The 12,268-nt window shown below is 39.9% G+C and overlaps 2 protein-coding genes across 2 annotated transcripts in view; both read right to left on the bottom strand.

Annotated features, from left to right (window-relative positions):
- Nucleotides 1-6,772, bottom strand: part of LOC102856794 (butyrophilin subfamily 1 member A1-like) — a 21,845-nt gene extending 15,073 nt beyond the window's left edge. Inside the window, exons 1-3 of the mRNA XM_006896255.1 lie at nucleotides 6,631-6,772; nucleotides 6,307-6,327; nucleotides 6,186-6,212 (exon numbers count right to left, since the gene is read on the bottom strand). Of these exons, the coding sequence (XP_006896317.1) occupies nucleotides 6,186-6,212; nucleotides 6,307-6,327; nucleotides 6,631-6,772 (190 nt within the window). The remainder of the gene's footprint in view (nucleotides 1-6,185; nucleotides 6,213-6,306; nucleotides 6,328-6,630) is intronic.
- Nucleotides 6,773-6,904: 132 nt separating this feature from the next.
- LOC102857195 (butyrophilin-like protein 1-like) overlaps nucleotides 6,905-12,268 on the bottom strand; it is a 20,428-nt gene continuing 15,064 nt past the window's right edge. The window contains exon 3 of the mRNA XM_006896256.1: nucleotides 6,905-7,209. Coding sequence (XP_006896318.1) covers nucleotides 6,905-7,209 — 305 coding nt within the window. The remainder of the gene's footprint in view (nucleotides 7,210-12,268) is intronic.

Below are 12,268 nucleotides of genomic sequence, written 5' to 3' on the forward strand. Positions count from 1 at the left end.
ACACTGACCCCTTAAATCTGGGTCCTTTGTCTTCACAGTCAAGCTCAATTTTGAGGAATAAAATATTTCAAGAAATAATTTGATGTATATCCATCCCAAAGACTCATCAAAATCACTTGAACTTCCCTGACCTTCTTTGTTCCTTGGACTATAAAAATCCTATACTACCTTATCTCAAAGGAGCTCTACTAATGTAGTGGTGAGAAATTGAGCTGATAATCCAAAGGCACATAGTTCTAATCTACCAGCTACTCCGTGGGAGAAAGATGGGCATCTCCTACAGTACGATTTACTGCCTCTGAAAACCCACTGGAGGCTCAGCTATGGGTCAGTTCTCACTCAATGATACACAACAACAACAACCTCACTTTACATGCAATACCAAGTCTCACATTGTGTGTTGTCCAATTCACAAATTGTATGATCAACTAATAAGTCTACAGCATAAACTATGCAAAATTTCCAAAAGCTTAGACATTAAGGAACAAGATTTCATAATTTCTAGAAATAAATAAATATCATGTTTCTTGCAGACATGGTGTGTAAACTTATGATCATCACTCCTCCTTTACAGGTTCATTCAGCTATCTTGGTATTTCTGTGGTTGATGTACACAAGATCACATAAAATTGTCAAGCTGGCCCATGTGACCCATTAGGAAAATATGAGCTTGTGTTTTGCTTGTGTTTCACAAAGATATTAGTTGATTCTCAACTATAATTTTCTACAATGTAACTGCTGGAGATTATCAAAGAAGAAGAACAAAGGGAAGAGGAAAAATAGAGAGCTGACATTTAGCTTTGAATTTCCAAGTGCATCAAGGACTTTGCCATAAACTGTATACATTCATTACTTCATTTCCCCACAAATCTTTAAGTTACGAATCATAGTTTGAATTTTGAATAAAAAGAATAAGAATCTTGAATAAGAAGATATCGGACTTTTTTTCAGCTCACATTGTGAACCCATCATATAAAAAATGTTTCTAGTATACTGGTGGTATTTATTCTCACATAAGGACATACATGATATACATTTAATACTTGTGACTTCAATCCAGCGAAGGTAGAGATGGTAAAAAAACAAAGTCTGCTCGTTGTTTACAATGATTCTGGTTGTTCAAAGATAAGACCCTGAGAGAAAGAAACCGACAAAGGCAGGTTCCTGACACATAGGGTCCCAGCTCTCCTGGCTTCCTTTGCTCATCATTCTGTCTTTCTTGGCCAAGATCCCTAAGCAAACAGAAACATCCTGAAGCAGGGGAAGGGAATGCTATAAAATCAGGTAAAATCCCTAGCAGTAGTTACCCTCTGACACCAACAAGCATTAAAGTTATTAACTGCTGAAAAAGGAGCAATCTACCTCTTCCTGAAGAAGAATGCTGTTACTATGTACACTAATCCAGAGTAGTCACAGACAAGGTGAAAGAACTTCAAGAATGAATCCAGTGAAGGCAAAGGGAAATAAGGAAACCAAGAAAAATTTTTCTCTCTTGAAAATTAGCTACACTGGCTTCTCCCCCTTCCTTGGTCTTCTTACAGGCATAGATGTAACTTTCTCTCTAGTCTTTCTGACTTTTCTGAAACCGCAAGATGTCTCTCCTACACTTTCATTACTTTTTAGCTGATGGCTTTTTCCCAAGCTATTTTTCCTTTACTTATTTGCTCCCATGCTCCTCCTTATAAAATATTTAGTATCTCTTAAGATTTTTCCTTTTGAAATCTTCATTTATTGCCCCTAATTAGCCCAACCTAAAATTCTGTACATACTAGATAAACAAAGATTTATCTTAAAAGAGGTTCTCTTCTTTTGGTTATGAACCAAATAGACATTATATTGTTATTCCTTTCAAACATAGACAATCCATTATCTATAAACACCATGAGATCTTGAGATTTCAGATTGAGACCACTTGCTCTAAAGCCACTATTTCTTTAGAGAAAAATTTCTCAGCCTTCACAATCAAGAACTCTGAGAAGAAGAAACTCCTCTTGAGCAGTAGTCAGAGATATAGGAAGCAACAAGTAGACCAATATCTACAGGCCCTGAGAAAACAAAATCCGGATTTAAAAAAAAAAAATCCAAGATTCTTAATAGTCAGAGGGATCCAGAGGCAAGGACTTCCTAAGGAAAATCTTACTCCTAGAGGACCAACTTCTGAAATCTTCTGGGGATCAGCAGCTTGATCTATAGTCATTATCCACATCCTATCATTCCTTACAACTTTCCGTTGTCATTGATAGACCTAAATAGAAGTATCAAGTCAACAACAAGCTTTCAGAGGGTGTTGACCCTAACAGTGGCCTGCTGTAAGGGGAGGCCCTGCAGTAGGCAGATCTGTGTATCCATGGAGGAACCACTTCAGTTTTAGGATTGTTGCTGTTGTTGTTATGTGATTTCAAGCTGCTCTATGTACAAGAACCCTAAACCCTGCTCTATCCTGTATCAATCTCACTCTCTCTGACACCCACACCCTGATTACCCCAATAACTGATTCAGTCCAACTCATAGAGGGTCTTCCCCTCCTGCATTCTCCTTCCACCCTCCCAAGCATGATGTTCTTCTCCAAGGACTGGCCCCTTCTTGCAACATGTCCAAAGTATGTCAGATGAAGCCTCAGAATCCTTGCCTCCAAGGATGAACCTCTTTGTTTTCTTAGCAGTCCTTGTTACATTCAATACTCTTCTCCAGCACCACAGCTCAAAAGCATCAATTCTCCTTCTATCCTCCTTAGTCATTGTCCAACTCTCTGGCACATAACAAGTGATTGCAAAGACCATGACCTGTATTAGGCACACCTTAGTCTCCAGTGACACCATTGCTCTTCAGTACCCTGGAGAGGTCCCTAACAGCAGACTTTCCCATTGCAATATGTCTTTTAATTTCCTGGCTGCTGGTGCCAAGAGTGTTGACTGTGGAGTCAAGCAAACTAAAGCTGTGAACAACCTCAATGTCTTCACCATCCATCCTGATGCTGCCACTTGGTCCTGTGGTGAAAATCTTTGTCTTCTTGTATTGAGCTTCAATCCATATTAAAGACTGCAGTCCTTGACTCTCTGCAGCAAGTGCTTCAGGTCCTCCTCAGTTTCAGCAAGCAGGGTTGTGTCATCTGCATAATGCAGATTGTTGGTGGGTCTTCCACCAATCCAGACTCCTGGATAATCTGTTTTGCATATAGGTAGAAAAGGTATGGAGGTAGGACACATCCCTGGACTACACTCTTCCCAATTTTGAACCATCCACTGCTTCGTTGCTCTGTTCAGACAACTGCCTCTTGGTCCAACTGTAGGTTTTGCACAATCAAGTGTTCTGGGATTCCCATTCTTCTCAGAGTCAGGCACAGTTTGTTATGATCCACACAGTCAAATGCCTTTGCATAATCAAGGTAACACAGATATTCCTCTCGTGGTCCCTGCTTTCAGCTAAGATCCATCTAACATCAGCTACAATATCCCTAGTAACACGACCCCTTCTAAACCCAACCTGGATTTCTGGCAGTTCTCTGCTGATGAGTTGTTCCAGTTGTTTTTGGATAATTTTCAGCAGAATCTTGCTTGCATGTGAAATCAATGATATTGTTCTATAATTTCCACACTCTGGTGGGTCACCCTTCTTTGGAATGGGAACAAATATAGACCTCTTCCAGTCAGTTGGCCAAGTGGTTGTTCTCCAAATTTCTTGGCACAACTTGGTGAGCACATCCAGGGCAGCATCTGTTAGCTGAAATATGTCAGTTGGTATACCATCTATTTCTGGGACCTTATTTTTTGCTATTTTCTTCAAAGCAACTTGAAATTCTTCCTTCATCACCATAGGCTCTTGCTCATATGTTGTTTCATTAAATTCTTCTGTGTCTGCCAATTCCTTTCGATACAGTGACTCAGCATATTCTTTCCATCTTCTTTTAATACTTCCAGGATCATTTAATATTCTGCCTCAAGCATCCTTGATTATACCAACTCAAGGTTTGAATTTGTTTTTCAGTTCCTTGGGCTTAAGAATTGCTGAGCAAGTTTGACCCTTTTGATTTTCTGACTCCAGCTCCTTGCACATTTCATTTTAATATTTTACTTTATCTTCCCATGTGGCCTTTTGAAATTTTCTATTCAGATCTATAGTATCTTGAATTCTTCCTTCTGCTTTGGCTTCTCAGCACTCCTGTGAAATATTTACTTTCTTCTGACATCCAATTTGGTCTTTACTTTCTCATCTGTCTTTATTTTTATATTTTTATTTTGTTTGTTTGTTTTCCCTCCTCTGTCTTTGTAATGAATGTTTGCACTCTTCCTGGGTGATACTCTTGATATCCTCCCACGACTCATCTGGTCTTCGCTCATTAGTGTTCAAGGCCTCAGACCTGTTTCTTGAGATGGTTCTGAAATTCAGGTGGAAGGAACTCAAGGTCATATTTTGGTTCCCATGGATTTAGTTTCATTTTCCTTAGCTTCAGCTTGAACTTGCATATGAATAGTTGGTGGTCTGTTCCACAATCAGCTCCTGGCCTAAATTTCACAGCTGATATTGAGTTCTCCAGCTTTTCTTTCCACAGATGTAATCAATCTGATTCCTACACACGCCATCAGGTGAAATCCATGTGTATAACCTGCATTTATGTTTCTTATAAAACGTACTTGCAATGAATAAGTTATTGAATGTACAAAATTCAATCATTCTATCTCCAGCTTCATTTCTGTCACCAAGTCCATGTTTTCCAACTACTGAATCTTCTTCTCTGTTCCCAACTTTTGCATTCCATTGTTATTAATGCATCTTGATTACATGTTCGATCGATCTCCGACTGCAAAAGTTGGTAGAAATCTTCTATTTCCTCTTTTTTCACTCTGGTTGTTAGTGCATAAATCTGAACAATAGTGGTATTTACTCAATTTCCTTGTATGCGTACGGATATTATCCTATCACTCACAATATTGCATTTCAAGATAGACCTAGAAATGACCTTTTTAACTATGAAAGCAACCCCATTTTTCCTCACCTTTTTATCTCTGGAGTAATATACTAGCATAGAGACTCTAAAATGACCAGGAGAGCAAGGATGTCAGTCCTATTATGGTGTGGGGTCCATTGGTGGAGAGGTTGGCTGAAGGTAGATGTCCCTGGGACCAAGGAATATAAGATCGCATAAATATGAGGGTCACTTACCTGCATATAGATGGGCCTTTCTCCAGGCTGAAAGGGAACATATATCCTTGATGAGAATGCAGCCAGAATCAATGTGGAATGAATTGGTCACCACCCTCCCCTCTATCCTAAAGGTATGTCCATGCAGAGGGAAATAGATGCCAGAAAACAGATGGACTCTCACTGTATGCAAAGCTCACCAGGGAAGATGAGAAATTCCCATGATTACCCATTAAACTGTCCAGCTGCTGTGATATGACTTTGGACAAGTCACTTACCTATTCTGTGCCTTCAAGAATGTCAAAAACTCCTATCCTCTTGCATTTCATTAAGAATAAAAATATATTTGTGAAGATTTTTTAAAAAATGAAAATACAAAAATATTCCAAAATTGGAAGAAATTGTTGTTATATCTTGTCTCTTTATTGCAAATATGTAACTGGAATATTACCAAAAATATGGAATAAAAATAGATAAAGCTAAACACTTTGGGGGAAGAAATCTTTCCAGAGTTGGTAACATCTCTAACCAAGGGGAGATCTGAGCTCATGTTATCACATTCCTCTGCTTACTCATCCCAGTTCTCTCCCCACCCCTTGTCATTCAGCACCTTCAGGAACTGGAGAGGAATGACACTCCCAGAGAGGAGGATTCTTGGAAGAAATAAGTCATACATCTAGACTTGATGACCACATTGATTCATGTGGTCTCTTAAAGAAAATTCCTAAGCATCTATCTTTTAACTTCCAACTACAGAAAGTTGAGTACACTAAAGACTAGAAAATATATATGGTGAACAGACCAGAGCTGGGATGACAAGATTCAGGATGCTTGATAGATTCCAGAGGTGACCATATTTGAACACTAGGCAGGGAGCTGAGCCCTATATCTGGAAAATATTCCCAGAGCAGTGTCCCCCTCCTACCACTTTCCGTTTTTCCCCTCAGAGAATGGAGTCCTAACGTCTATTGAGAAAGACTCAGAGGAACAGGTCCCCCAAGCAGATGTAGGATGGGAGACCGAGGGACATCTGGAGAGTTACTCACCAGCCTGGTAAATCTTCTTCCTCTGGTCTGAAAAAGCAACACATGGGAATGAAATGAGATACAAACCAGATCAGCTTCCGCAGCAGGACCCTGAGCGATCAGAAGGGAGATAAAAACTTACCAAGCTCTGCCTGTAGTGCATCTGTAAGAGATTTTTTAAAAAGAAAGAAAAAAATGCTTAAGCTTTCTTCCCTAAGAAAAGGAAAGGTTGTGTGCCTCGAAAAGGACACAGACTCCCTTCATACATTAAAGAAAGTTCTCCATCTAGACTTCTCCAATCACTCTCAGTCCTAACTATCTTCTCCTTATCTCCAAGAGCCTTCTGCTCTGGGCAGAGGTCCTGGGTCTTCCAGAGGCCACTGCAGCCAGATCTTGTCCCGCTATCAGCTTTTCCATCTTGGCACAATCTCTGTCCTCATCTAGCATGCCCCTTCTCCTGCCTTACCTCTGTCTTTCAGTGCAGCCTCCTTTATATGTCTGTGCTTCTCCTTAGCCCGCTGAAGGCTCTCCGTTTCTTTCTTTTTCTGCAAATTTGCTGAATGCTCTTTCTTAGCAAAATAGGCAGCCAAGAAGATGAGGAGCCCCATTATGATGATGATTACAATAAAAGCTGGCTTCCAGGGAGAGGCCTGTGGAAAAAAGGGCTCTGTGGCCCAGAGATTCTATCAGAACCTATCCCAGGCCAGCATATTTACACTTCAACCCTCAGGCTGGCATTACTAAAAACCAGAACAACTCTTACCTGGGATGAAAATGGCCTTCACCTTCTCCTGGCCCAGAATGGGGTTGAGGATGGAGCAGGTCACATTCCCTGCAGATCTGTTTCTCACCACCAGCGAGGTCTCCACGTGAAACAGCCCCTCTGAGTCCTGGGCATGGGCCTCTGAGAAAGCTAGGAACTTCTCTCCACTGAGGTCTCTCCACTGAACCTGGGGCTTCGGAAACCATCCAGAGGCCGTGCACACCACACGAACACCATCTTCCTCTGGTTTTTCAATGTAAACTTCAGGCTCAGAGCCCACACCTATGGAAGGGAAGCTGTAGAATCCAATGTGGCCACCTTCTCCCAGGTGCAGACCAGAGACCTTGGCAGTAAGCCACTTGCACTCTGGAGGTTCTATGGAAAGGCCACCTCATAGTGGTGGCAGGGTTAAAAGGGGTAGGATAGATGCCCTTGGGTTACAATGGCCATAACCATTTTTACAAAAACTATACACCAAACCTGTTATCAAAATCAACATAGATCAAACACACAGTTTGTACAAAAAGGTTTTAACTACAAAATGCCACTGTGTCATGAGTACCCTGGCTTTAGCCTCCCTTGTCCGGGCAAAGATTGAGCTGGATGAAAGACAATAAGTACCTTGACCCTATTAAAGAGGCACCAGGAAGTGTACAGCAATTTCAGTGTCTCTTAAAAGAGCTAGTGCTCAGTTTTACAGTCCCTGAGACTTTAAGGGCCACTAAGGCTAAGGATGTCCAACTTCCGGAAAAAGGAGACAAGAGTGGAGATGAAATCAGAGGTAATTTATCAGTGGAAGTGAAAATAAACACACTATGTTACAGATACAGGAAGTTACTTTTTGAAGGAAGGAAGGGAATGGAATATAGAGGACACTAGGCTATTGGGGTTCTAGACTTATGTGGCCAATCCTCTTCCTCCTCTGTGAGCATACCCTATGCAAAGCAGGTGAGTAGAGTTTGGACCAGTGGAACAATATTGCTGGAGTTTTCCATCTGGCCTACAGTCTGTGATACCATGAAGTCCCACTTGTTTAAAATGCTAATTGAGTTGCTCTTGGGATGATCTTTACTGAATATGACAGCTTTCTAAGGAATTGACATCTTCCTTATAAGGTAACATGGACATCTCCTGATTCTGATTGGACTAACTTTTGTCCTCTTTTTTCACTTTTTATCTTATATAAGCTCACAAAGGGCTCTAATATCTTGACAAGATCCAGCTTAAACTTTAAGGCACTTTATTATTTCCACTTCTACTCTCCTTCCTTGTGCTTTTGCCCCAAATTATGTAATGGTTATCTAACTCCTAACACACTCTAGGTACTTCTGGTGGCTTAATGGTCAGGAGCCATATCTGTCAACTCAAAAGGAGGAAGTTCAAATCTACCAGGTGAACCATAGAAGAAAGATGAGCAACCTCCTTCCAGGTGATTTTCTGCCTCTGAAAACCTGCTGGAAGGTCACCTATGAGGTACCTCTACCTTGACAGTATGTAACAATGATACTAACTCTAAGAATTTCACTTCAACCCCTCCCAATACCCTGTTATTATCTTAAACTTTTGAAATTTTACCTCACATACTTTGGGCATGTTGTGAGGAGAGGCCAATCTTTGGAGAAGAACATCTTACCTGGAAGAGTGGAAGGTCCTGGATGAGATGGAGTAACATGGTGACTATGAAAATGGGGTCAGGTTTTTGAAGATGGTGAGCTTGGCTCAGGATAAGGCAAAGTTTAGAGCCAACAACAGCACATAATAACAACATCCATTAATATCAAGTGATTGTCTTTGTGATATAGATCTTCACAGATAAACGTTCTGAAAACCTTCTTTTAAATGAAAACAGTTCAAATCAGCTTGTAAAGCATATGCTCAAATACAACCTGTTACTTAGAAATGGCCTTCCCAAGCTAGAAGCAATTAATCAGACAGCAATCTAACTCAAAGACAGCGTGTGCCATCTGTGTGTGTACCATCCCATAATAAGTGCTGGCATGCATCCCAGAATCCTCTGCACTAACTCCATCATAAGAAACTACTTGCACAAGTGCAACAATGAATGACTGGGAATCCTAAGTCTCTGTAAACTTTCATTAAAATTGATAAATAAATTTTCTAGAAAAAGAAACTACTTGCACACCATAACATGGTATATACTATGTAAGTTCTAAATAAGAAAATAAATTGTGCCCCCATACATGATTGGCCACCTAACTACTTCTGTATTTCATCCTGAATAAAATCTGAAGCACCCCAGCCTCATGACCTTTTTTGATGTGTGGATTGCCTCGTAACTCTGTAGCAGACCCACTGGACACCATCACCCCAGTAAACATGACCTAAACTTTCCTATTCCTTTCAACCTGAGCATCCTAGTTAAATTCTTTCTTTAGTGAAAGCAAGGACATTGTGTAAACATACCAGAGCTTCTCTATCCATTCTTTTGTTGATGGGTATTTGGGTGTTTCCAACTCTTTGCTATTGTGAACAAAGCTGCAATAACCATGGGTGTACATTTATCTGCTTGGGTGGCGGTTATGGTTTCTTTGGGGTATATTCCCAGTAGTGGAATTGTTGGGTCAAGTGGTATTTCTATTTGCAACTTTTTCTTATTCTTTTTTTAATTCATTTTAATTAAAGTTTAAAAAGGCTAAGGGTTTCCAGCCATTCATTGTTGCACTTTTCTCCCTGCCACCCCCTCCCTCACAAATAACTCTTCTCCTTGAAAAGAAAAAGGAAAAAATCTTTCATTGTCATGCAATCCGTTCCCCCCAAGTTCACTCCACTATGCAGCCTTCACTCTGGACTTCTGTAATGGCAAGAATATCCATTCATATGTCCCTTTTAAACAAATCTCTCTGTCATCTGTTTCAGTGCAATATACCTCATTCCTCTCCTCCTTTTCTGTTTCCTGTTTTATGACAGTGGCCCTATGCAATATTTGTCCTCCAGGGTCATCCATTTTGCATAATATTGCATTAATTCCTTGTTTTTCAATGCTGCACAGTATTCCATTGTGTGAATATACCACAGCTTCTCTATCCATTCATTTGTTGATGGCACTTGGGTTGTTACCAGCTCTTTGCTATTGTGAACAAAGCCATGATAAACATGGGTTTATCTGCTTGGCTGGCATTTATGGTTTCTTTAGGGTAAATTCACAGTAGTGGAATTGCTGGGTCAAATGGTATTTCAATTTGCAACTTTTTGAGAAAACGCCATACAGGCTTCCATAGTGGTTGCACCATTTTACACTCCCACCAATAGTGAATAAGGGTTCCAGTTTCTCCACAACATCACCAGCATTTGGTGTTTGGCGTTCTGTTAAATTTTGCTATTTTTGCTGGAATGAGATGATATCTCATAGTTGTTTTGATTTTCATCTCTCTTAGAGCTAGGGATTTTGGTCATTTCTTCATGTGCTTGTTGGCCATCTGAAGTCTTCTTTGCTGAAGTGTCTGTTCATATCCTGTGCCCATTTTTCAATTGGATTATTTCTCTTTACCTTGTTGTGGTACTCGAGTGTTTTATAAATTCTATAATAAGTCCCTTATCTGACTTGTCATTACCAAATATTTTTCCCCAATCTGTGGTTTCCCTTTTTACACTGTTGGAGTTTTTGGATGTGCAAAGGAAATTGATTCTTAGAAGGTCCCATTCATCTATTTCATCCTCTCCTGGTTGTAGATTTTCCAGGATGCTTGGAAGACTGTTTATGTCGTTGACTAGGACTTAGGGTTCTTCCAAGCTTTTCTTTAATGAAGTTTACAGTCCTTGGTTTTAGTCCTAGATCCATGATCCACTTTGAGTTGTTTTTTGTGTATGGAGTGAAGTGTGGCTCTTGCTTGAATAGTCTACAGGTAGTTTTCCAATTTTGCCAGCATCATTTGTTAAAATGGCTGTCGTTTTCCAACTTAATTGATTTCATCTTCTTGTCAAAAATCAGTTGACCATAGATAAATGGTCTGATTTCTGGATTCTCAAATTCTATTCCATTAATCTATATGTCTGTTATTGTAGCAGTACTACGCTGTCTTGACCACCATGGCAGTGTAGTAGGATTTGAAATGAGGCAGTGAGATGCCTCCTACCTTGTTCCTCTCTTAAACACATAAATATGTTCACTTTAATACTCTTAATCCTCTTCTTAAAGGCTGTTGTGTACCATCAAGTCAGAACCAAATTGTAGCTGACTCTCTAGTGGGTTTTCAGAGGCAGTAAGTCACAAGAGAGTTACCATTCTTTTACTAAGAAGCAGCTGGTGGGTTCAGACCACATACCTTTGGGATTACAGCACAGCTTCTTACCACCAGACTATCAGAGGTCCCTTTTTAGAAGAGTAAGCTTTATAATCCATAAACACCTCCACGTTATCACCTATTACTTACTTCCATTCCCCATCATTCTGAGTCTGCCTACTAATCTCCTGGGTCTGTTCTTGCACAGTTACCAAAATCTACATGACTGCCAACAGTCACCTTGTAGCCCTTCATCCTCAGTTTTCTTTCAGGATGTGGTATTGTTGACTCCATCTTGAAATTATCTCCATCTTGTCTTCATCATTCTTCCCGTTTGCTTAGTTCAACTCTGTTTAAACACTTTACTAGGCCACTTTTCTTAAAAGGATAAATCCCAAACATTACAAAACAACAACAATATCAAAGAAGAATTAGTAAACAGTCAATGTGGGTGACTGGTTTCGGCATCATGGAAAGAGAAACTTTAGTAATGCTTTCTACTATTGCAACTGAAAAGCAAGCATTAGAAAGTTAAATTCTAAAAAGGCTGTTGTTCCCAGCAACAATAACCAAGTTCAACAGGGCAGCAAACATCAAATGCTGGTGAAGTTCTGGAGAGATTGAAACTCTTATTCACTCCTAGTGGAAATGTAAAATGGTACAACCACTATAGAACAAGGTCTGGCACTTTCTCAAAAAAATTAAATTAGAAATACCGTTTGACCCAGCAATTCCACTATTGGGGATATACCCTAAAGAAACCAGAGTCACCACTCAAACAGATGTATGCACACCCATGTTTATTGCTGCATTGCAACCCAAGTGCCCATCAATGAATGAATGGGTAGAAAAACTATGGTATATTAACACAATGGAATACTACACAGCACTGAAAAACAATGAAATAGTAAAACATTACACAACATGGGGAAGCTTTGAGGACATTATGCTACGTGAAATATCTCAGTCACAAAAAGATAAATACTAAATAACACTACTGTTACAAAATAAGACAGACGTAGTTGAGAAGGGAATAGGGCAAGAGTGGAAAGATGATGAACAGTGCATTAGAAAAGATGAGGGGAAGAACTGTCTGAAAG

Source organism: Elephantulus edwardii, unplaced genomic scaffold, assembly GCF_000299155.1.
Source record: "Elephantulus edwardii isolate Elephantulus edwardi_28Jun2011 unplaced genomic scaffold, EleEdw1.0 scaffold00184, whole genome shotgun sequence".
NCBI classification, from domain to species: Eukaryota; Metazoa; Chordata; class Mammalia; order Macroscelidea; family Macroscelididae; genus Elephantulus; species Elephantulus edwardii.